This window comes from Gobius niger, assembly GCF_951799975.1.
Source record: "Gobius niger genome assembly, chromosome: 13".
NCBI classification, from domain to species: domain Eukaryota; kingdom Metazoa; phylum Chordata; class Actinopteri; order Gobiiformes; family Gobiidae; genus Gobius; species Gobius niger.
Genome location: NC_136864.1, coordinates 3,683,986 through 3,709,974, shown reverse-complemented (window position 1 = coordinate 3,709,974; position 25,989 = coordinate 3,683,986). Strand labels below are relative to the sequence as shown.

Below are 25,989 nucleotides of genomic sequence, written 5' to 3'. Positions count from 1 at the left end.
CGGAGGGGACTTTCAAAATAAAACTACATCCTCCTCACGCCGCGTTAAGCTTTTATTTTACGCCTCGTTAAAGAATAAATAAATAGGTCCATAAATACTGGATCTATGCTGTGTTATATAGAAACTCTGCTGTCTATAAAAATATATTGTAATATAAATATGGCTTTGCTCAGTGATGGAGATAAGATAAGATAAGATGGTACTAAACAGAGGTAGTAAAGTAAATTTACCCAAGTATCGTACTTAACCCCTTAACTCCCACCTGAACCGAGCACATTTTCTCCAGTTTGGCTTTGCCCCAGTCCAAAAGCTTCTGGAAAAAAGCTGTGAAAAAAGCAACAAAACTGAGACGAAAACAATGATGGAAATGTGACAAAAAAGTGAGAAAACATTGACAAAAAAGTGACGAAAAATGTATGAAAAAGTGGCAAAAATGTCACAAAAATGTCACAAAAAATTGACGAAAAAAGACAAACTATTGATAAAAAATGTGACGAAAAAATAACAAAAAAATTACAAAAATGTGACAAAATGTGACCAACAAAATTACAAAATTGTGATAAAAAATTACAAAAAAATTATCAAAAAGTTACAAAAATGAGTTGAATACCCAACAAAAAAAATGATGGAAAAAGATCCTCTCGGTTCAGGCGGGAGTTAAGAGGTTAAAGAGACTAGATGCGAGCTCAGTCATTTTTATACTCACTACTGCCACCTCAGGTCTTACGTGTAACTGCAGGTTCTATATTAAGCTCATGCATGACGACACTTCAGACCCGAATGAACACCTTTCTGAGTGACAGTGCAGGATTTTCGAGGCAGTTGTGGTGAACAGGTCTGAGCTCATTCTAAACATTAGGACATGGCTGGAACATGTAGGGGGAGGAAAATACATAATTTTAACCTCCCTTTAAGCAGAATCTTACTTGAGTAGGATTTCTGTTGAGAGCAAACCTACGAGGTGACCTTGAGTATCTAAAGGCGCCTAAGAAATAAAATGCAAGCTTGCCTTATTTAGTGTAATCAACATATAATATAAAAATCTCACATATTTGCAACCACCCAGACCCGGATCTTCGGGGGTGCAAAGGAGTGCATTGCAACCTCATTTTGAAATGTTTGCACCCTCAGTTTTAATGGCATCCCAATGTATTTTAATGGCGAGAAACTTTATTTGCAACCTTTTGAAACTCGAATGCACCCTTAGTCAGTTTGTCCTGGAGCCGGCGCTGTTAGGATGGCAGTGAGTCGTGTGACTGACATCAAGTCAGCTTTGGAGCTGGTCATGCCAGATTCAATAATAACTGGTGAAATAACAAGTAATGAAATATTCAGACTGCTTGCTAGGATTTTTTTTGATAATTAAACATGTACCGGGTCAAATAATCAAATAATAATACATCAAACTTGTATAGCGCTTTTTTGGACACTCAAAGACGCTTTACATGTGGAATAAAACAAAACAAAAAAGGGGGGGTAGGAAAAAGCTAGTTTGAACCGGTGGGTTTTGATACTGATTTGAAGGTTGGTAGTGAGTCAGAGTTTCTAATGGGCTGTGGGAGTGAGTTCCAGAGGGTCAAATTGACCCGGAACACCATTGATGTTCCTGACAAATGAACAAGAGTAGTTTTCTCATACTGTACTTTATACTTCTACTTGGGTAAAATTCTAGTGAAGTATCTGTTCTCTTACTTGAATAAAAATAATTGTTACTTTTACCACAGTGAGTAAATGCTTCAGATCTATAAAATATATGTAGTTTGGCTCGTGCACCGTGTTCTTTAGAATGATTTTGTTTTTCTGTGTTTTCATACCATTTTCTTGTAATTTTCTTCTTTGGCTCCTCTTCCCACCTCTGCTCCAAAGTGTTCAGTAGATTTGGCCATAATAAATAATAGACTTTGTCGGCTCACTCCTCTCCATTTACCACAATGACCACGTTCAAAAGGGAAAATCGGGCATTATTCTTGTGTTTTTGAAGGCGGTTATATTTCGTACCACTGAAAAAGATTTGTTCTTAAAAAAAAAGTTATTTTCACAGCTCAAATTGGTGCAATATTATCTGTACTTTTACTCAAGCATTGAAAAGTACTTTGGCCACGACTGGGGCAGAGATGAAACTTTGAACGAGTCATGGATGTAACTATAGTTCTATGGGACTTTAAACAAACACCGCAGGAGAATGGGTTCAGCACATTTTTAATTATTATATTTTATAAAAAGCAAAACATTTACAACAGAATTCACAAACATATAAATTACAGTGTAACAGCAAAACACGACAAACGCTTTACATACAACCTCCTGCCGGCGTTCAGCTCAGAACCTCCAGCAGGCGTTCAGCTCAGAACCTCTTGCAGGCGTTCAGCTCAGAACCTCCTGCAGGCGTTCAGCTCAGAACCTCCTGCAGGCGTTCAGCTCAGAACCTCCTGCAGGCGTTCAGCTCAGAACCTCCTGCCGGCGTTCAGCTCAGAACCTCCTGCAGGCGTTCAGCTCAGAACCTCCTGCAGGCGTTCAGCTCAGAACCTCCTGCAGGCGTTCAGCTCAGAGCCGCAGTTCTGTGCAAGAAAAACCAGCTCAACCAAACAGGGCATTTTAACGTAAACTTCAATAAAACCACAATATTTTAATTTGAACGAGTAACGACTCAAAAATAGTTATTTTAGGTAAAATACCCTCCACTAAAACTGGCAAACACAGAAGCAGGCCAGAAAACAGTAATTTAGAATAATAGTATTTACAACAACATAAAAAAAACCTTACTTACGACCCAGAATGAACCAGCTGAATAAACTCGGTGTAAACTTAACGGCTGATGCTACAACAGTTACAGCTAATAAGATGCTAACATTAAACTGAAGGCTATGACCATGAGCAGACAGTCACATCACTGACACAGTGGTGTTGTTAAAGTGTTATCATTAGCTACACTTCTCCACTAGGGGCGCCATTGTTGCATTAGTAGCGCTGCGTTCCAGGCAACTGGAACTGATAAATTTCCGATCTCCGACTTGCAAAAATGCCTTGGAATGTCACACAATGTCACACATATATATAAAAGCTAGATGTCTCGTACGCGCTGCTGGCCAATGGAGGGCGACGTACGCACACGGCGGCCATTTTGCCACAGGGAGCTTGCTCACTCATAACATTGCGTTTTATGGGGCATGTACCTTTAAATAACTATAACTTGCTCAATCTTTAAATCAACATGTTCCAGCGTAAGAATCACAATTGAAGCCGCATTATCAACGTTTGTAAGAAACCAAACTGTTTGTAAATCCGTGAAGATTTCAGGGAGATAAGAGGATTTGTGTTCGTGCTGATCACTCACTTACTTGAGCTCGCCAGAAAGCTTCCCTGTGGCAAGATGGCCGCCGGTGATGCCGGAAGTGACATCGAGCCTTTATACATATCTATGATTCCAACATGCTTCGTGCTTCAGATACGAGATGAAAACATGAGTGGAGAAGTGCAGCTACTGATGTGACTGTGAAGGTTTTTGGTCACAGCCTTTAATACGTTATGTAGCATGTTTTGAATTAGCTAACTGTTGTAGCTTTAGCCGTTTAGTTTACCTATGGGTTTATGCAGGTTAAACGCTCTGAAGTCGAAAGTCGTTATTTTTAAGTGGGGAAAATCTCAGACACCAGTTGCCTGGAACGTAGCTTAATCTAGGAAGTCCAGGTCCAGGTTCAGTCCTCGAGTTAGTCAGATCCTGGTTTTAGTTTAGTTTTGGTTAAGTTTCGTCCTGGTTTTATTTCAGTCTTGGTTTCAGTCTCGTCTTTAGGGCCAGTGTTAGTGGAGGGAGTTTGCTGGAAAAAAAATCCATTGCATTGAACTTTGTTGAGTGACTTTTCAGTAACGTTGCTCCTGTAAACATCCTGGCAACAGTTCGAGACACAAAAACTTCATCTCTTTTCTTTTTTTTTTTTTTTACATCGTACTCTTTTATGTAACCTTAAACCAAGAAAGTTAAGAATATAAAAAGTTAGTAAAAGTCTGGGAACATTTCCATGGAAAGTGGCCTGACTGCGATAATAAAAGTGTTTAGGTCAAAGGGGATATTTAAGTGTCTCCGCCTCCACACCATGTGTGGAGGCGGGTGAGTCTCTGGGAGAAACCCCAAAGGATTATGGTTCAGTCAATGTTGAACGAGTGGAAGTTATTTCAGGTCTAAACACATTTATTTCTAGCGCAGTCACAAACCGTGAGGCCAGATCGGAAATCATTACTGTTATTTTGGGAACTTTCCGCTTTATTTATGATCAGGTTTAGTTGTTTTGAACATTTGAAGTGCATGTGACAGGTTTTCCTTGAGGGCGTATCTCCCCGGCCTGAAGAGGAGTTGGAGTTGGTCATGGAGAAGTCTCTGGAGATGAGTCTCCAGGTAGTCGAGATGAGAATGAGAATGTTTGATTTCAGCAGAACAAAGTCTCCATGTGGTCTCCCTGTGGGCAAAGTCAAGCCCTTCTGTCCTCCTCAGTGATGCCAGTAACTAATTTCTTAGTAACAGATGACTGTAATCGAATTACTTTTTTCAGTAACTAGTAATCTGACGCGTCAACAAGTAATCAGATTCACATTACTTTTCCAAATCACTGTGAGTTACTATTTTGTCATTTTCCTTTGGAAAAAATACATTTCTTTTTGCATCTCGATGACGTCACATAAAGTCACAAGTCACGTTTCAGCCTAAAAACACTAACACTGTTTGGAAATACGTCACTTTTCTGAGTCAGCTTTGTTCATGTTACTGTTAATTCATTGTTTTTCAATGGGAACAGCTGCAGCAAAGCCTTGAGCATGTCTGGTGTAAAAATCTTAGTTGTGCTGCCACCTAGTGATAGGTGGCAGCATTGCTCTTTCGTTTTCTCAGCTTTTTGGTCAGAAAACCGCATTTTTGGTGATTTCACCTATTTTCTACGGACGATTACTAAAGAATGGAAAGAGGTACTAAAAAAACTTTTTTTAGATGAAAGAAGAGAGTCTAATCTTTCTTTTGGTGGGTTTCGTGTTGACATAGACCTAAATTTTCGGTCAAAATCCTGAAAAACCTCTGAGTTAAAATGCACTTCCAGTAAATGGGAGTGTTGGTAAAAGGGTTTGTCATTAGTGTGTTGAGGCTGTGGAGCAGCTGAATGTAACTTATAAAGTAACTTTAAATATAGCTTAGTTACTTTTCAAATAAGTAATCAGCAATATATTACTTTTTCAAGTAATCTGTGGCAACACTGGTCCTCCTGAACACTATTTGTTGTCCTCAACCTGTGAGGCGTTTCTGTGACGTCCCTGCAAAGTCTCCCAGACCCGTCGTTTACCAAGGAGATCTTGAAGAAACTCCATGTGACTGTTTGAGATCCCCTTGGTATCCGACAGGTCTGGGAGTCACAGAAACGTCTCACAGGTTGAGGCTTGAGACCCGATAGACCTCTCAGAGACCATGCAGAGACTCAGCTGAAATCAAACCTGTCACTGAGACTACGTGGAGACTCGGTTGCGGCTGCTCATGGAGACGTCTCCGTGACAAATCCTCGTTGCTAAGTTGGTGAGATCGGGTCTTTAGTTTGATGGGATACGAATCATGGTTTTACACAAACGACGGGGCGATTTTATGAAGAAAAGTTCAAAAAGTAGCAACTGGAACATAGTGAAAAAGGGAAATTCTGTTTTCTAAGGACAGAACTGGGACTCGCTCTTCGCCCTTATGTACAGGATGGTTGCCTGGAGACTATTATGGAATGTTTACCTGTTGTTAAATCACATCTGGTGTCCAATAAGGAAGTGAAATAATAAACCCTGGAGAGAAAAACCCGTCATATGCACTTGAATGTATAACTTGGTTAGTTTTTAGCAGGATGTAAGAGAATGCGGAGAGGACGCCTGTTTTTAACCCAGCAATTTGTGCAAAGTGAGAACAAAAAGGTTAAAAATGTCAAAAAAAAATATGGAAGAACAAGAAGCCATTTTTTCAGTCTATTATTTCAAACGTCCAAAGCGTCCCGCGTGATCCCGACAGGTCCGAGAGCCGAGGTCAGAAATCCGTTTTTCCGAACACACACACACACACACTCAGAGCCATGCGTCGCGAACATCAGTGCATCTGCAGATTCACATTAAGTCCATCCAATAAAAGAGGTCTCGGGTTCGAGTCCAGCTGCTTCAGTGCCGTCGAAGTAACAACAAAAATAAAAAAATAAAACAAATTTCCCACCGCCAAAAGTCTTGAGTTCACCAATCCAGAAGTGTGTCTTCACCAGAGAGGTTTGGACGAGTTTAGATATGACTCTTTCGGACAGGTTTGGAGATATTTTTAGATCCGACAGCGGATCAGGCGACAGCTGTGAAACTACTTCCTGTTTATTGCCAACTTGTAATGTTATTTCACCTCAACCTCATTTAAACAGCTGCTCATGCTTTAATGCAGGAGTATTCAGAGTTCCTCTGAATCTCGGTATCTCTGGAATCGCCCATATATGGTCAACAATTTGGAGAAAAATCTAAACTTTCTTTAATTTTTCAAAAACTACTCTAATAAACGCTGAATTATGAATATAGTTTTCTACTAAATAAAGATACAAAGACGTGGTGAGGAGCAAAGTGGTTCAACAGCCCATAAACACATAAATAATGGAAAAGGCTAACATAATGCTTGATGTTAGCATCGTGCTAATTCTAACGCTAGCTATGACTGCCATTTTTTTCCGCTTCTACTGAACAATCTGCTGTGAAGAAACATCCATATGGACCCGATTTTGTGATAAATAAGTTTATATTTGGCCAGAAAACGGCTAAAAAGAGTGAAAGAATGTGTTTCCCAAATTATTTTTATTTTCCCCTTCTATGATGCGATGCCGTCTGTATCTATGGAAAACGACACTGATTACAAGAACAGGGGACCGCTCCAGACTAGACTAGATTGGAGCAGCTTCTAAGAGTGAATGGGTTCAGTTTATCGTGCCAACCCGACTAAATTCAAGATATCTGTTCTTAGGGCAAGTATGTTTGCACTTGAATTAAGAAAAATCATGTATAACAATATATTTCGAGTAAGATAAGGTTTTTGTCATTGAATTTTGAGTTCAAGTTTCCTTAAATAAAGAGTAAAAACTAGGACAGATTTGTTAGAAGAAGGAAATAACCTTTTTTTGGAGTGTAGGATCTCTGTGGCACCGCGAGAGCTCCCATCAAATGACCATAAACTCGTCCAAACCTCTCGAATACCGACTGATCTCAGCTCCCGTAGAAACAGTGACAGTTCCTCCCTCGTGCGTCCGGTGCATAGTTTTTTGGGGGGGGGGGGGGGGGGGGGGGGGGGTTTGGGGTTTTGGGGGGTCCTAGCACTCGAGCGGGGAGTGGAAGGACCTGCGACAGTCCAGGGCTTTGGGGCTCGGGGGCTGGACTCGGTTCTTTCGAAGCTCCTCGCGGCCCACGCTCCCGGTGAGGCGAGAGTAGGCCGCTTTGTACTTCTTATCGAACGCAGCTGAACGAGAGAGAGAGGGTTTGGTGAAAACATGTGAAAGAATATACGAGAAAGTACATTTCTGACATATTCTCAAAGCTTCATAAAACCAAATCCAGGTGTAATTTGCGATTGCTAAAAGTAGTTCATAATACAAATCTTCATAATACAAATGTCTTAAAACACTGCAAGGGGAAAGATGATTTCAATCTACCACAAGCACAGCAGCAGGTAAAAGGGTCTTTAACCTCTTAACCCCCGCCTTAGAGGGACTAGATGGAGTTTAAAAATGTTAAAATTATGTGTTTTCCTCCCCTTACATGTTCCAGCAGTGTCCTAAGGTGTAGAATGAGCCCAGACCTGTTCACCACAACTGCCTCTAAAATCCTGCACTGTCACTCAAAAAGTTGTGCCGTCATGCACGAACTTAATATAGAAGCTGCAGTTACACGTATGACCTGAGGTGGCAGTAGTGAGCATAAAATGGCAAACTTGCATCTAGCTCCTTTAAGCTTTTAGATCTGGGTAAAGCCAAACTGGAGAAAATATGCTTGGTTCAGGTGGGGGTTAAGAGGTTAAAAATCGTGTACATCCGAGCTGCATCATATTAGGAGCACTTTAAGAACATCCAGAGTCTGAGCAGAGGAGTAAACAGCTTCTCTGTTGGAGGAACCTGAGGTTGTGGATGCAGTGACGTGGTTCTTACCGACGTGGTCTTTGCCCATCGCTGCCAGAGTCAGGAACAGGAGCTCTCTGTACAGACTCCTGCAGAATAACATATCACAAATGAGTGCTACACAAGAAACAAGAGCTCAAAAGCCATTTGAATTTGGGTATTGGATGGAAATTTCACATTTATTTCATTACTAGGGTGAGGTACTGTAAAACAATTGTGTCTTTAAAGACCAAATTTTGACCCCTGTTGGTTCAGGGACAGCTTTAAAGGAAGTTACTTGATTGTTTCAGTTCAAACAACTTATACAAATTTAAAGCAGCCTTTTTTTTAAAAATGTTTTCATCAGTAGGTGGCGGTGGAGGAGTGAACTCTGCTTGGCTCCACCCCCTCCCCTCACCTGGCTTTCCCCTGTCGCCCACGCCCCTCACTCCCCTACACACTGTTTAGACCACACGCTACTCTGATTGCATTCAATAAGATACGTAAATCTCACTAATCTTGTGTGAAACACACATTCATCCACATAAATAAGATATGTACAAAGTAAACATTTTGAGACTTACAATTATTTGCTTAACTGCAACTTTCACGAAAGTCTCTCTTTTATTTGGCATTTAGAACATAATTTTTCCATTTAGAACTAAGTTTACAGCACAGAACGTTTTTTTCCCGCAACCCTTGAACGCCTCAGCCTCTCCTCCAGTGCTGCTTTGCTTTGTGAGGAAAAAATAAGGAGGAAAAAGGCCTGGCAGCTCCTGTAGATGTTGGATTAATAAACAAACACACATTTCACAAGGATTTCAGCTGCATCAGAGCAGGTCGGTCAGATGTTGGTCCGTTCACCATCTTTTTGTAAACTTGTTGATGTGTTGGGGGGGGTGCTGTGAGGTGAGAGCGGTGCGAGGTGCAGCGCTGGTCTCCTTCTGCTGTTGGCAAATGTGGTGCAACGAAATGGCATCACTTAGAGTAGCTTTAAGAAATAGTCTTTTATGGAGTAAATTAACATCATTGTTCTGTTTTCTGGTTTTAGACGACACATGTTTTAATATAGGTAATGAAAAAAGTATTCTTCAGGTTTTTGTAAAGTAGAAAATGTATCGGTTCCTGCCACAAATCTTTGTAAAAGTGAAATGTGCAAACAGATCTGTGGGCTTGAGTTGTATTGTAAACAAAGGATGTGTTTGAACACATCATATTTAATGTTCTTATTCACGTCTAAAACTAGAGGGAGATTTCAAAACGCTGTCAATCTGTTCACTTATATGAGGGTCTGACCTCTGAACCCTTGGGGGGCCCGGCTGTTTGCCCACAGTCTCCAGGAACAGAGTCACGGCCCTGTGCACTTCGTTCATGCCGACGTAGCGCAGCACCTCCTCCAGGAAGCCCAGGTTGAACGGGTGGTTGTGCCGTCTCCAGCTGTACTGCCGCATCGCTACGCCACCTACAGCACCGGAGGGGAACACGCGTTAATCCTGCTGTTCCAGAATGAAGCAGTTAAAGGGCGTCTTACTGTGGAGCCTCCAGAGCACGTAGAGAGGGGGCCACTGGTCGGTGTCCGGGGCCAGAGTGTCCCACAGGAGCCGCACACGGACACTCGGGTTATCCAGCTGTGAACAGAGACCTGGGTCAGTCCTACTATCCTGACCTTTCGGTGCAGAGCAGTTCACTTTCGTCCCGCTCTGTTTGATCCTGATCCTGGTACCTGTGTGCAGTGGTTGGCGAGGGCCGAGGTCCGGACCAGGTGGAGCAGGTGCGAGGGCAGCCCGAGTCTGGAGAAGGTCCAGACCAGGTTCCAGAAGATGATGGAGTGGTGTTCGAGGAGCGAGGGCCGCGACAGCACCGACTCGCCCTCGTTCTCCAGCAGTGACTCCAGCTCCTTACGCAGCACCAGAGGACTCAGGTACGCCACGGCCACCTGAGGAGAGGCCCCGCCGAACGACGACACATGAGGAGAGGCCCCGCCCCCACCTGGAGAGGAGGACCCGCCCACAGACGCGCCCTGAGAAAACAACAGGAACAGATTTTAACGCACTGCAGAGTGTGACAAATGCGGCAACAACGTGATAAAAAGGTGACTATCACTCTTGTAGGCCTTAGCTTTCAAATGAGGCATTACACTGTTGCGCTGTAGTTGAGAAGTTTTAAGATTTGGTTAAGCTGAACAGCTCTCCTCTCCTTCTTAGACCAGCAAAGGTATGAGATTTGCAACTACTAAACAACTCTCTCCTGCCTGTTTTGCTTCGAGTGGTGTCTAGGGCTGGGTATTGGGGAAAAACTTAGGTGCAACTAATATCGAAAAAAAAAAAAAAGTATTTACAGCAGGTACTGACAAAAATATATCTTTAGAGACCAAGTTTTGATACCTGTTGGATCCAGGGACAGCATTAAAGGAAGTTACTTGATTCAGCTCAAAAAAATGATGCAAATTTAAAAGAAATCTTTAATCAGATAAATGAACATTATTGTTCTGTTTTCTGGTTCTAAAAGACAAATATTTAGTATAGGTATCGAATCAGGCATCGTAAACCAAGTATCGTTAAGCTTCTTAGTATCGGGGGCAAAAAAATGTAACTGTACTCAGCCCTATTACCAGAAGCCAGGTAAAGGAATATAATATAATACAATATAGCATTTTATATCAAATAAAATTGAATATAGTGCACAGGATGAGCATGAAGAGAAAAGCATAATACCCACGTCTGAAGGTACAAAAGGCTGTAGTGAACAATAATTTAACCTTAGTTCGTGCCGACAGAGAAGAGTTTTTGTTTCATGTGGAAAGGCCCAGTAACGTGATTAAAGCCGTGTTTCTTTACCGTGTGGTTTCGTTCTCTGGTCTCGGAGCAGCTGCTGGTTTCAGAGCCCGAGTCTTCGCTGACGCCGTTGCAGTGGGATCCTACGGGGGGCGCTGCAGGGTCCTGGGCACTGGGGGGCCGCACCGCGCCCTGCACCTCGTCCTCTACGTTCCACTGACTGCGCTCGGCACTGGGACACAGCAGACGAATATTTACAACGGGACTAGTGTGTAATGGTGTGTTTGTGTGTGAATACTTCGATTGCCCTGGGTGTATATATGTGTATTAGCTCGGCTCACCTGCAGACCGGCCCCGTGTCGCAGATCTGTGCGTTGAGGAAGGGCACGAAGGCTCCGCCGCAGAAGGGACACGCCGAGTTGAGGTTGGAATCGTCGGAAGTCCAGCCCGCCATGATCTCCTCGTCATAGACCAGCGAGTTACAGCCGCGGCACAACGAGCAGCTGGACATCAGCACCTGGACATGCACGATCAAACTAGAGTCAACCAATGTGTGTCAGCTCTCAGTCGTCCAGGGAGGGCTGCACAATTCTAGAAAAACTATATCAGTGCAAGCTTTCCAACAAATACAGCTCAGTATTACGCTCTGCGAATATTATGGGCACGGCTCGGGATATGACAATACATATATTTTTCTATATGTTGCGATATTTTGCGGGGTGATGCTTTTTCCCCGATAGCAATACGTTTGATGACATCATGCATGTTAATGAGGCAGCAGTGCTCCACTGATTGCTTAATTTGTAAATTTGTATTTTCGGAAACACTTTTGGACTGATGTGATGGATTCAGCCCCTCCTGGAACCGCCATCTTAACGTGGTGGAAGGGTTTGACCACCTGAATGATCCTGGGAGCTCTGTTGTCGGGGGCTTCGTGCCCCTGGTAGGACCTCCCATGGCAAACAGGTCCAAGGTGACGGGTTCAGAAGCCCCTTATGAGAGACCAACAGGCCCGGTTAGAACCATGAGGCCGTCCTTCTGTGGACCACCTGCAGGAGGAGCCATAGGGGGCTGGTGCAATGTGATTTGGGCAGCTCCAACAGCTGCCCCCACGACCCGGCAACGGAAAAGTGGAAGAAAATGGATGGATGGATGATGGATTTGGGGAACAGGCCAAAACATTTGCCAGAACACTCTCATTAAACACCATTATATCAGACACATTTTTGCCGGATCCTCCTTAATATTTCCCGGACCCTTTACCCTGAAAAACTGTCAATTGGGGGAATGTGTTTTGGTTGTCTTGCACCCACAGAGGAATGTACTTGAGCAGTCAAACTCACCTCCAGTGCTGCCCCCTCCTGGTTGGAGTCCCAGGAGCGTCGGAGTGGGAAGGCCGGACTCGGGACGTCAGACAGGTCCAGGTCACTGCCCACGGACAGCGAGCTCTGAGGAAATAACAGCAGTGATGAAAGAGGAAACCGAGCACTGGGCTGTTTACACGAAAAGACAAAAGTAGAATCCTCACCTCCGAGTTGGCGTTGACGAGCCGTTCCTTCGCCTTCAGCAGAGTCTCTGTGACCTGGCTCTTGCGGCTCCCTCTCTCTCTCCGACCCCCTCGCCGGTCGTCCACGCTGGCCGTCCGTCGCACTGACATACGGTGTCTGGTCGGGGTCAGAAGCTGCTGCAGTTTTCCTGCCAAACCACCGCGACTCGGAGACGGCACGTTGTTCTGGTTTTCGTCCACGCCTTTGGTCCGGCTCAGGCTGTCGTCTCTGGGAACGGGGCTGAGGCAACGCGACCAGAGAAAGAGATTACAGGTCAATACGAGAAAGGTCATACTAGTGTCGAGGAGCATGACCACTTTGTATCCTCCCTCCTCTCTGAGCGCTGAGGCCTGCTTTACGCTCATGACGCACTGTGTGTCTGCTTCATATGTTCCCACACTGAGGCCACTGTGTATCAATGGCACTGAAAAGTATTAGTGCCATTGACAGCCTGTATACAATGAGGAAGAGGAGCAAAGAAAACATTCCAGCGCTGCCAGCAATCGGGAAAGAGGAAGAGGAGAAGAAGGAGCAGGAGAAGAAGGAGCAGCAGAAGAAGAAGAAGGAGCAGCAGAAGAAGGAGCAGAAGAAGGAGCAGCAAAAGAAGAAGGAGGAGCAGCAAAAGAAGAAGGAGGAGCAGCAGCAGAAGAAGAAGGAGCAGCAGCAGAAGAAGGAGCAGAAGAAGAAGAAAGAGCTGCAGAAGAAGAAGGAGCAGCAGAAGAAGAAGGAGCAGCAGAAGAAGGAACAGAAGAAGAAGAAGGAGCAGCAGAAGAAGAAGAAGGAGCAGCAGCAGAAGAAGGAGCAGCAAAAGAAGAAGAAGGAGCAGCAAAAGAAGAAGGAGCAGCAGAAGAAGGAACAGAAGAAGAAGGAGCAGCAGAAGAAGAAGAAGGAGCAGCAGCAGCAGAAGAAGGAGCAGCAAAAGAAGAAGAAGGAGCAGCAAAAGAAGAAGAAGGAGCAGCAGCAGAAGAAGGAGCAGCAAAAGAAGAAGAAGGAGCAGCAAAAGAAGAAGGAGCAGCAGCAGAAGAAGGAGCAGCAAAAGAAGAAGAAGGAGCAGCAGCAGAAGAAGGAGCAGCAGCAGAAGAAGGAGCAGCAAAAGAAGAAGGAGCAGCAGAAGAAGAAGAAGGAGCTGCAGAAGAAGAAGGAGCAGCAGCAGTAGAAGATGGAGCAGCAGAAGGAGCAGCAAAAGAAGAAGGAGCAGCAGAAGAAGGAACAGAAGACGAACAAGAAGGAGCAGCAGAAGAAGAAGAAGGAGCAGCAAAAGAAGAAGAAGGAAGAGAAGAAGGAGCAGCAGCAGAAGAAGAGTACAGTAGAGGGCAGCACCACAATTTTAAGCACCAAACCCTGTCACCCTGTTTATTTAAATAATTGATCTACCTGTGAGATCAAATAGGCCCTTTTAAGGTTATAAATAAGTTATAGCTCCGTCCCCACTCATCCGAAACCTTGTCATTCTCCTCAACCCGGACTGCATTCTTCCATCTCAAAAACGACTCCGCCCGTCCCTCACTTTCTCTGCCGCCGAAACTCTGATTCATGCCTTCATCACATCCAGAATTGACCACTGCAACAGCATCCTCTACGGCTCACCATCCAAAATCCTAAATGAACTCCAGTACATCAAGACCTCCGCTGCCCGCCTCCTCACGCACACCCGCTCCTGTGAACACATCACCCCTGTCCTTCAGAACCTCCACTGGCTCCCCGTCCCTAAACACATCCAGTTCAAGGTCCTCCTCATCACTTTCAAAGCCCTCCATAATTTGGCCCCTCCATACCTCACTGAAGCGTCCAGCGTCTTTGAGTGACTTGAAAAGCGCTGTACAAACAAAATGTATTAGGTCTATTTGAATATTATGTCCCGTCTCTTATATTGTAGCTTGTCATGTCCAATACATTTATTAAAATTGGCCTCAAGTATTTCCATTTTTACACTTATGGGCTAAAATGTTGGCTCTTCTTTCTCTCCTCTGTCAGATAATATTTGGATTTCAGGTGAAGTTAAGTGTGAAATGCGGCTGTACGAACCGTGCGTCTCTCTCGGGCGGCCCACACGGACAGTCCTGGTCGCTCTCTGCACAGTCTTTGTAGAAGGTGGACAGACACACCTGACTGCGCGGCACCACCCCTGCTCCTCCACCAGAGGACGCTGCAGGGCCAAGGGGAGGCTTCCGCGGGTCTCCACTGCTCTGAGCCTGAGCCTTCTTCTGCAGCTTCAGCTCTGTGGACAGGAAATAAGCCTGAATTAGCCCGTTTTAGTCCTGGTTTAGTCCTGGTTTAGTCCTGGTTTAGTCCTGGTTCAGTCCTGGTTCAGTCCTGGTTCAGTCCTGGTTCAGTCCTGGTTTAGTCCTGGTTCAGTCCTGGTTCAGTCCTGGTTTAAACGTGTTAAAGAGTCCGTACTGTCTGCCGGCTTCATGCTGCTGAGGCTGCTGCTCTTCACGATGGAGCCCGTCAGTGACTCGTGACTGGAGCTGTCACTCAGACCGCTCCAACTGGACTGACGAATCAGAGACGAGTGTGGGCGGGGCCTGCAGTCCGCGTCAAACATGGACTCTGAAAAACAAAACAAGATGTCACATTTAGAAGAGACCATAACTTAAAGTGCATTTGACAGGTCAATTTACCCACGTCATTACATGCATTGACTGTCTCCAGAGCCTGTCACTCAAGCTCTGGAGCTCTGTGGAGGCTCCGCCCGCCTTGTGAGAGCAGGGCTTTCCCCTTTTTGCCCTTTTAAAAGGAGGAGGCAGCGTAGGAGGAGATCGAGCAGCCATGTAAGTTTCACAGACGACTCGGGACCATGACAATGAATGGGGCTGAATATCATCAATATCATCTATTTCTAATTAGTATATCTATGTTTATTTCCAATCCCTGGTTTATAACGTCGTCCACAAACCCTGAGGACCGACATCCAAGCCGAAACTACCAATACCCTGTATGCTGGTCAACATGTTTAAAAAGACTGGTCCAAAACCTCAAAAACTTTTTATCAGTGTATTGAAAAAGAAAGCTGACAGTTAAAAGTTGTTCTTTACAAAACTGTGTAAAATTAAATCTCCAATGGTGTGTGACAGGAAAAATATAATTATAAAGAGTTAACATTAAAACGTATTTTCATTCCTTCGAAACACAACTCCAGGTCTGTCTTTGATGAGAGAACATTGTAACATGGTAAAAAGCTCAGTCATTTGCCACTGTTTTAAACTACAAGATTGAAATACTGAGTTTGTGAAATCAGGGAAAACTTTGCATTAATCTCCAGCGTAATAACCGAAAGTGTAACCCTAAGTTACACTGCCTCCTCCCAGACACCGCAGGATGAGATGCATCTGAAGTGTAATATACTAAATAGTGATGGACTGTTTCCTGACCTCCTCGTGACCCCAGGGAGGCGCTCTTCTGCTGCCGCTTGATTGGCTGTCTGAACTGCGCCACAGCCAGAAGAACGTTCCTGAGTTTGGCCCACAGCAGCCGGCCGCCCTGATTGGTCGAGGGCCACTTACTCTCCAGCACCGCCTGAGGAAGACAACCAATCAGGAGACAGCGTTCAGGACAACAACCAATCAGACGTAGAGTTTGAGCTGCTTTGTTACACATGTTTCTGTAATGTAGAGGGATCAGTGAATAATGATTTCATCAGCTAATCGGGTTCATATGTCATTGGAGTTATAGAAGTGTGGTTGGTGTTTTAAAATCCGACTCTTACTGGGGGAGACCATTGTTGCGTCCTTGGGCAAGAATGACACTGTCTGACCCCCCCAAAAAGTGGATCTGCTTTGAATGAACTGTGATGATCTGGGGTTACTGCATTTGGTCAGGTCGAGCTTTAGCAACATTATGTACCCAAAGAATGAGATCATCTGACGACCTGAACATCCTGAAGGATCCTGAGGATATTTCCTTATGTTTTTAATTTTTTTTTTTTTTTTAAATGGCCACAAAAAGCTCACACACTATTACAGCACACATTTGCTGTAGCATTGTTTCAAGGAGCTTCTGCAGTGTTGGATTCATTTTTCAAAAAGATTTTGTATTGATGGTGGGAGAGTGTGAGCACAGCGCAGATTCTCGATGGGGTGAAGATCTGGACTCTGTGGCGGCCGATCCATCTCATGGTCCCTGAACGACTCTTTCACAATGTGAGGCCCAAGGAATCCTGGCGTTGTCATCTTGGAATATGCCCGTGCCGTCAAGGGAGAAGAAATCCATTGATGGAATATAATATTCAGGATGTTCATGTCGTCAGCTGATCTCATTCTTTGGGAACATAAGCCGTGGTTCCACATAACACACAAAAGAGCCCCGATGAGAACAATGTGGACAAATGCTGCCTTTTGGTTTGGTTTATGGAATTATTCACAAATACTAAAGGAAAAAAAGCAGCTAAAAGGCTATGAAGGTGAGCAACATGCTAATCTTATGCTAACACTAAATGCTATCATCGGCTAAATTACCTTTTTCAACAGTGGTGTGATGCTGTTCTCTCTCTCGTTTGCCAATCAGACAGCAGCATCTGTTCACGTTAGTTTCAGTTCAGCGCGCTTAAGCCACAGCCAAACCTGGTTAGACCTGATTAGTCCTGGCCTGGGCAGTGGAGACGCTCACCAAACTGTGTTGACCAGGCACTGGGCTGGGTAGGGCCTGCTTGAACCTAGACCTGACCAACTGCAGCAACCCCCGGTCAGAAAATGTAGAATTCAAGTACCAGTATCGTAAACCAGGAACAGTAAAGTACCCAGCCCAATCAATGAATAATGACTAGTGTAGCGCCTTTTAGCAGCAGTGATACCTTGTTGTAGTACCCGTAGGTGATAGTATTGGGGGTGATCCCAGCTCTCTTCATCTCCAACAGGACTCTGACGGCGAGGACAGGCTGACCGTACTGACCACAGAGCTGCATCAGGATGCGGTAACACACCTGCAACACACACACATGGATGTATACAGGGATAGACAGGGATATACAGGGATATATACAGGAATATACAGGGATATACAAGGATATATAAAGGATATACAGGGATATACAGGAATATACAGGGATATACAGGGATATATACAGGGATATACAGGGATATATACAGGGATATACAAGGATATACAGGGATATACAAGGATATACAGGGATATATAAGGGATGTACAGGGATATACAAGGATATACAGGGATATACAGGGATATATAAGGGATATACAGGGATATACATGGATATATAAGGGATATACAGGGATATATAAGGGATATACAGGGATATACAGGGATACATAAGGGATATACAGGGATATTCAGGGATATACAGGGATATATAAGGGACATACAGGGATATACAGGGACATACAGGGATCTACAGGGATCTACAGGGATCTATACAGGGATATACATGGATCTACAGGGATATACAGGGATCTACAGGGATATACAGGGATCTATACAGGGATATACATGGATATACAGGGATCGACAGGGATATACAGGGATCTACAGGGATATACATGGATATACAGGGATCTACAGGGATATACAGGGATCTACAGGGATATACAGGGATCTACAGGGATATACAGGGATCTACAGGGATATACAGGGATCTACAGGGATATACAGGGATATACAGGGATATACAGGGATCTACAGGGATCTACAGGGATATACAGGGATATACAGGGATCTACAGGGATCTATACAGGGATATACATGGATATACAGGGATCTACAGGGATATACAGGGATCTACAGGGATATACAGGGATATACAGGGATATACAGGGATATACAGGGATCTACAGGGATATACAGGGATATACAGGGATCTACAGGGATATACAGGGATGTATACAGGGCTATACAGGGCTATACAGGGATATACAGGGATATACAGGGATGTATACAGGGATATACAGGGATATACAGGGACCTACTCTCCACCTTTCTCCAGATCCGAGCCAGGGGGTCAGGGATGGACTCACCTCGTCGGGCAGCACCACTCTGCGCGTCTCCAGGTGCTTGAGGACTTCGTAGGCCGTGTGCAGCGCTCGCACCTTCCCGCTCTCCGCCTTGACGAACGTGGGCAGGTAAATGAACCACAGCCCGTAGCAGTGGCCCAGCAGACACTTGGCCCACATGTCCGGGACCGACGAGTACTTCTGAGCGCGCCTCTGAGCCAGCTTTATCTCCTGCGGGAAACGAGCAAACCAACAAGTGTCAGACAAGTCAACAAGTGCCTTTGATTAAAAGATATTGATGAGAAACAAAAACACTGTATGAGGAAAATGCATTGCACATTTTCTGTCATTTTATGCCTGAATAGGGCCAAAATTACCTTTATTTTCCACAATTACATGCTAATAATGGATAGAACCAGGTTATGGTGTAAATTAATTGACATGCAGTATTAGTAGTTTATTTTAAAGGGGATTTTTGGATAGTTGTTGAGCAGTAAGTATTAGTTAAAACATTTTGGTTTGCTTTTGGGGGTTCCAAACTCAATAAATCAGGCAGGAATTAAATATTTCATAATAAACCTTTAGAACAATGTGGCCCTCCTAGCGACTTTTGGTGGCCCGCATTGCCAGAGATAGTACTTTTTACTACAAAATGTATAATTCTACACATTTTGGATGTACTGCAGTTTGTTTAGAGAGGCCAGTGAGCAGGCCGTTACAATAGTCTAACTGACTAGAGACAAATGCATTAATTAGTGTCTCCAAACACTATGTTTCTAAACATAAAAATGTTTCTATTGAAATTCAAGTCTGAGTCCATGGTAACCCCTAGATTTCTAACTTGATTTTTCGGTTCTCGTGAAACAGTTTCAAGATTACCAATGACAACATCTCTGTGCTTTTGTGGGCCACAGACAATGGTCTCAGTTGTATCTGTATTTAACTGGAGGAAGTTGTTTTGCATGCACACACTGATCTGAAACTGCACTCATTTTCACTTCATTACACTTCAATACCTTAATGAAAAAGGTTTGGTGGACACCCCTGCTTTAGAAAAAAAACTTCAAATATTGTCAAATCCAAGTCCTGGAAATTTGGAGTCTGTAAGAGCTGCAAAAGTGTGAGTGTCACGAAAACCTGATTTTGAGGAAACAGGACAAACATTATGTAACATATGTGCATATACTTAAACTGCTACTGTCTCCCACAAAGGAAATGACCATATTAGAAAACAACCAACTCATCCTTTACTCTTGGTTCAGACCTGAATCACTTGTAAAAAAAAACACACAAAAAAAACAAAACTTTTTTGCACTCTCTTAAACATCATCCTCAGCTCTGTGTGCTTGGGCGGATACGTTTTCAGATGAAGCTTCTATATAAGGGACCGTTTGCGAGGACGAAGCCGACCCGGGGCCTGGAAACGCAGAGGAACCCAGCGCTCCATAAATATTCAAGAGCTGTGTGAAATATTCAGTGGAGTAATGCCACTGTGGGAAGTGGGTCAGAGAGCAGCCAGGAGGGAGGAGCGCACTGTGGGGAAGACGGAGGAAAGCCACTACTTCGAAAAAAATGGCTTCTATTCCTTGCTCCGTTAATCCACTCAGGGGGTCATTTGCAAAAGGTTTTCCCATGTGCAAAACGAGCAGCAGCATGTGTAAGTGGAAATGACTCTGCAGCTTATTCAGTTTAGCGGCTAAAGTAGATAAGCTGCAGACTCACACATTTTAGTCATGCATTATTCTCCCATTTGCATACCCGTTTTGGGGCCCTAAAACGGTAATACAGGCCATTTCAAATGGTAAATTTAGTGCGACATACCTACAGGCAGCCGTATGCAATATTTCAGGTTGCAGTCTATAAAAGATGCCCTGTTATTTTTTCACTCTTCTTATACAATGTCTGCTGTGTTGGAAAATGAAATGGATTGTCCAAAAGATTTGGAAAAACTGCTAGCTTCGTTAGCATTCTGGTTAGCATTCTCTGTGATTTTTGTAAATCTATCACTTTTGGGTATAAGACATTAATTTGTGGAGTATATCTTTAATTCTGCATTTGCCAAATCAGTTGGTTGACACAGCAGCCCTTCACCAATGAAAACAAATATTTATTTATGTGGCCTGTTTGGTCCAGGGGTCGGAGTTTACAGGTGTTAATGGGAGGGGTTTGGACTTTAGACTTTACCTGTTTGGTCCTGCGGGGGGCGGGGCTGCTCGGGGCGCTTCCTTTGGTCTGGACCTTGATCTGGTCTTGAGGTTGATCGAACAGCTCCATCCTCAGAGACGGGAACGTCTCGTAACTATGACGACAGATCAAAATATTCGTTTTAGTTTCAGCCATTTGAACTTGCTCAGTGAAGGGAGACAGATGATTTGATTTGATTTGATTTGATTTGATTCTGTGAGTTAAACAGAGGTTTTTTCATTTCATGAGATTCTCGCAGCTTTAAAAGTTACATTTCTGTGTGACAATGGTGACACCTGTAGGGCGTTTCATCCAATGTTTTCAGAGCTTGTTTCTATAATGATTTCCTGGGATTGATTGACTGTTGTGGCATGTGTTGGATCAATGTATGATGTTATATGTAATACGAGAGCAGTCACTGGTAAGGGGCAGGACACTCGGAGCCGTCAGCTTCTTGTGGATCCTCGGGGGGCATGATGAAGACGGTGTGCTCCCCACAGAGGGATTCATCCAGATCAACCAGGCGTACCTCCTCAGGATGCTCCACATCCACCTGCAATACAGAACAGGCTCAGGTACACCAGCCATAAACACATGGAGCTTTCTGTCCGTCGAATCTAACCATCTATCCGCTGCGTTTACCCAGAGCGTGTGAGAAAATCATTGTCGGTGGCACTATATTGTTTTGGTCTCTGCCTTTTCCTCTCCCGTTTTAAGCGATTTTCTGATGCGCTTCCATAAAATTGCCCAAAACTGTGGTAACTTTTGATACAACAGGCTGGAAGCATAAATGCAGTTACAATAACTATGCTTAGTTGGGACACACTCATTTGTGAACGCACAAAATGGGAGCATAAATGAGTCTTAACTCATGCACGTGCTCTACTTTCATCTACAAGACGGAACTAGGGGCCTCATATAAAAGGTTTTTGGCAGAGCAAGAGCACAATGGTACACCACAAAAAGTCAATTCAGTTACACTTTTAACTTTTAACTGACCTTCTGCACACATTCGTCAAAGAACTCCAGGCAGGCGTGCCGGTCGCTCACAAAGGAGCACTCCTCGATGAACTGCGTGAACATCTGTGTGTGGGTGAGCTGAGAGTAGAACTTCTGGTGAGAGCGGTCCCTGGACTTGATAAAGCCTGAAGGAGACACAGAGTTAAACCACAGAGAAACATCGGAGTGTGAGGAGTGTAAACACACAGGTAAGGTTAAAACACAGACACAGGAGTAAAGAACTGTAGCGAGAGCGCACCCTGCAGGTTGAAGAGGTTGCTGCAGTCTGTCGCCGTGTCGTTCGGGGCCTCTGTGATAGGCAGGAGGTAGCTTCTGTAGCCCTTCAATAAAGCGCTCATGAAACGCAGAAACGCTTCCTGGATCTCCAGCTCCAGCTGCTTCTGCCGTCGGTAAATCTGGTCGTAGTCTGTGAGCAGGAACTCCAGCGTCGCATCCTCCTGGCCAGAGGAGCAAACTACACATAGAGAGAACAAGCGGTTCAAACTGAAGATTAACTCCTGCAGCTCATGTGCACAGAATCAAAACGTTAAACTGCCAGGTCGTTGGTCACTCACTCTTCTCCAGCGTTTTGTGGAGCGCGGTCAGAGTGTTGAACAGCATCTTTCCCTGTTTCCGCGGGAGGGACTTCCATGAGAGCGGCTTCTTATCCTCAGGCCTGGAAACAGACCCAGAAAAGCAAAGGTCACTCTTCGCCGATACAAATATATTCTATTTAAAAACAATTAGCAAACTCCAAAGTCTGCAGTTCAGGTAATACTTTTCACACAGTCCACTTAAACCCCCAGCAGGAAGCCCACATGCATCCAATTTTTGCATTAGTTCAGCAGTTCATATCTCTGTTTGCCCTCTGGTACTGACTGGAAGACGGTGTTGGTGTCCAGGTCCACACAGATGACCTCTGGCGGCGGGTCGTGGAGGTCGAAGTAGCTCGAGTGCACCCCCACGATGAAGGGCATGGGCGCGAAGAGGACGTCTGACATCTGCAACGGGCACAGCGGGATGTACGGGCACAGCCAACGCAGCGGGAACAGCATCTGTGAGAGAAAACACGGGACAAAACATGAAAGAGGGAGAGGAAGCCTATTCATGATTTATCCAAACCCCCCGGACATCATCAGAAATATAGACCACACAGAGCAGTTTATGTTTTGATGTTCATGTTTTTACTATAGACATAACATTAGTAGATTCATTCCTCACTCCTACCCATTTAATAACTCCATTTGAGAGAGAATCCATGATGGAAGCTCAGTCGCCTCCCTCAGAGCATGTTCCAAAAAGGACTACAAGGCAGCACTTAGCAGCACTAAGCCTCCGCAATCAATCAAAGCCAAAAGCTAAAGCTAACTTTCAAGCTAAATATAACAAAAAACAGCGTCACAGGAGGAAATCGCATTTTTAGAAACAATAAAAGTTGTTTTTGACACGTGTCAAGTCCCCATTGGTTTCTGGAGATAGAATTGGTATAAGACCAAATACATGTTGAGGTCTCATCCATCCATCTTTCCATCCATTTTCTTCCGCTTTAACTGGGGCCGGGTCGTGGGGGCAGCAGTCTCAGCAGAAATGCCCAGACTTCCCGATCCACAGACGCCTCCTCCAGCTGTTTTTTGGGGGGCACCGAGGCGACACCAGGCCAGCTCGGAGACATAGTCCCACCAGTGCTGGTCCTGGGTCTTCCACCTGGCCTCCTCCCAATAGGACATTCCCGGAACCTTAATTTTGAGTGCTTATGCTAAAAGATCAAGAGATGGGCGAGTGCATCAAGGGGTCCAATAGTATCCAGCAGGTGCTCGTCAAGGATCAAGGGTATCTCATCATAAAAACAAAAAGATCCGAGGCACTGCTGCTTCCAATAAAATTTCTCTTTCTCTTTCTCTTAACCGGACATCGCTTGTGTGATCTGCGTGATCTTCTTCTGGTATGCCCTGGAGAAGACTACGCAGGTCGAAAAACAGATCAGGGACATATATAGAGTTTTTACTGGATGGCTGCTGAGCTAATTTGTCATCATTCTCCGCCCGTCTCACTCCCCCTACAGGATGTGCTCCTCTTTTATTCACATTCAACATTCTAATATACCACAGACTTTGATGACCTGTGAGCACAACTCAGACAAGAAGAACAGCCGTCTAATCAGCAGTCACTATTTGTAAAAGGCTTAAAAGAGTAGACTGGTTCTTACAGAGACGAGGGCCTCGCTGACAGAGGTGAGCGTGTCTGGTCTCAGTGAGTGCAGCAGCAGCTTGTGCTCCGTCAGCGCGGCAAGGAGCAGAATGCAGCAGTTCTCTGGACCCAGGTTCTGCAGGAGCTTCAGGAAACTGGCCCCACTACAGGAGATTAAAACACAAGTTTAAGATTTACTTCACAAGCGAGGTCTAAGCAAGAACTGGAAGCTGTTGCACTGACCTGATGGGCATAGGAGAGGAGACCGGCTGACACAGGAGCAGGTTATCGTATGGAGATAACTGCAACAGACAAAAAGTTCAAGGCTTTACAGCAAACTGAAGCAGAAGAGAAGGTCAGCTGCAGCAGAGGGTGTTACCTGGACGAGGATGCGTGGTCTTTGAGGTGAGGGGAACGGGACGTTATGCATGAAGCTGGAGATGTGTCTGTGGAAACAAAGAGCAATCAATTAAAACGTTATTACTACAACTACAGTGGACAGGAGAAGAAGCAAAGAGACCAGACCAGACAGCCTGACAGAATTAACTTAATGTTCAGTGTCAGTTTTTTAAATCATGTCAATCCGTCCAGTGGTCACAGAGAAAAGTCTCCAAATTGATAAGTCACCCACGTGTCCAATTAGCAAACAATATGCAGCAATGCGCGGCAGTCATGCTACTTGCTTTTTGCTGTCACAGACTTGAAGCAGCAGTGAAACAGGGGAGACATGGATTTAGTTTGTAAACAACGTCCTTCTAAAACATGAGGCCTAAAATGAACATTTTGATATCAGGGTAAGTCTCATTATGAAATTACAATGGGCTAATATAAAGATGAGTTAAACATTAATTTCCTTCAGTGTAAAGAATGTTCTAGACTTGTTCCTGACCTGCATGTGATTGACTGCCCTCAACTTGTTACTACACACAATGATTTATACTTTTTGGCAGGGCCGTAAATATGTCGTAGGCTATCCGGGCATTTGCTGAGAGGCCACAATTTGAAGGGGGCCTCTATAAAATTCATTGTTCTCCCTTAAAAAAACGTGTAAAAGCAGAAATGGCATAACAGCAAATGGACCCACTGAAAATATTATTCATTATCTAAAATGCAGCAGAATGCAGGCAAGCTATTTTTTTTTTTTCAGGGAGGCCCCCCAGATCGCCAGCTTATGGAAATGATTCCTCCAAAAGAAGTGTCCCCCCACTTGTGAGAAGCTTCTGATGCACATGGAGTAGTAGTAGTGGTAATACTTCTCTAAAGGCAGCACGTGGGGCCCGGAGATGGAGTAGCGGTAGATGAAGGTGAGGAACTTCTCGAACACGTTGAAGAAGGGCCAGTGTGAGAGGACGCAGATGGACTTCTTCACGTGGAGGCTGCGGTTGGACACGGGTCGGCGGTCCACCACACTGAGCATGCCCAGACGCACGCTCTGCTTCTCCGACAGCAGCGTCTCGGGAAACGCCTCGTAGAACTGGATCGCAGCGCCGTACACCTGAGGGAGGGAGGGAGGGACTGCTCTGAAATCTCAGTGGGACTTTCCGGGTTGAAGGAAGGTCAAATTGAACAAGAGCTTCAAATGCTCCTGAACATAAACAAGAGAACACCGGCCGGGTCTCTAAGCAGCTCGTGGAGGCAAATAAACGCCAGTCTCTAAAACAGGCCGGGCTATTAAAAGAAACTATAGCGCCAGAAATATTCCCCATGTTAGGAATTTGTCTCATACTAGTGTACATGATAACTCACATGCAGGAAGTAAACAAACGGGAACCCGGGCCGATGGGGACGCTGCGGAGTGGAGCTGATCCGAGCGTAACTTTGACACAGATTTAACCACTTTTCAAACCTCCTCTGACTATATTTGGAAACAGGGCAATAAAGGTGTGACCCTCCAGGGTTTTAATGAAGTCTCCATCGCGTCTTCAAAGCACGTCCAGCTGCTCCATGTGCAGGTAAGACCATCCATTCCATTTTCTTCCGCTTTATCCGGGGCCGGGTCGCGGGGGCAGCAGTCTCAGCAGAGATGCCCAAACTTCCCGATCCACACACACCTCCTCCAGCTGTTCTGGGGGGACCCCGAGGCGACACCAGGCCAGCTCGGAGACATAGTCCCACCACCGTGTCCTGGGCCTTCCACGAGGCCTTGTCCCACTAGGACATGCCTGGAACACCTCCCGCGGGAGGCGACCAGGAGGCATCCGGAACAGATGCCCGAGCCACCTCAGCTGGCTCCTTTCGA

General features: G+C 44.8%; 1 protein-coding gene across 1 annotated transcript in view; it reads right to left on the bottom strand.

The window, feature by feature from the left end:
* Positions 1–7,296: 7,296 nt before the first annotated feature.
* dennd4b (DENN/MADD domain containing 4B) overlaps positions 7,297–25,989 on the bottom strand; it is a 39,199-nt gene continuing 20,506 nt past the window's right edge. Inside the window, exons 6-29 of the mRNA XM_079569670.1 lie at positions 25,004–25,245; positions 24,130–24,196; positions 23,994–24,052; positions 23,770–23,914; positions 22,443–22,618; positions 22,139–22,239; positions 21,823–22,038; positions 21,564–21,709; positions 20,984–21,117; positions 20,565–20,679; positions 18,405–18,611; positions 17,228–17,356; positions 15,810–15,954; positions 14,836–14,988; positions 14,464–14,656; positions 12,420–12,678; positions 12,235–12,339; positions 11,233–11,408; positions 10,955–11,123; positions 9,841–10,137; positions 9,649–9,745; positions 9,414–9,579; positions 8,169–8,227; positions 7,297–7,483 (exon numbers count right to left, since the gene is read on the bottom strand). Coding sequence (XP_079425796.1) covers positions 7,338–7,483; positions 8,169–8,227; positions 9,414–9,579; positions 9,649–9,745; positions 9,841–10,137; positions 10,955–11,123; positions 11,233–11,408; positions 12,235–12,339; positions 12,420–12,678; positions 14,464–14,656; positions 14,836–14,988; positions 15,810–15,954; positions 17,228–17,356; positions 18,405–18,611; positions 20,565–20,679; positions 20,984–21,117; positions 21,564–21,709; positions 21,823–22,038; positions 22,139–22,239; positions 22,443–22,618; positions 23,770–23,914; positions 23,994–24,052; positions 24,130–24,196; positions 25,004–25,245 — 3,702 coding nt within the window. The 3' untranslated portion in view covers positions 7,297–7,337. The remainder of the gene's footprint in view (positions 7,484–8,168; positions 8,228–9,413; positions 9,580–9,648; positions 9,746–9,840; positions 10,138–10,954; positions 11,124–11,232; positions 11,409–12,234; positions 12,340–12,419; positions 12,679–14,463; positions 14,657–14,835; positions 14,989–15,809; positions 15,955–17,227; positions 17,357–18,404; positions 18,612–20,564; positions 20,680–20,983; positions 21,118–21,563; positions 21,710–21,822; positions 22,039–22,138; positions 22,240–22,442; positions 22,619–23,769; positions 23,915–23,993; positions 24,053–24,129; positions 24,197–25,003; positions 25,246–25,989) is intronic.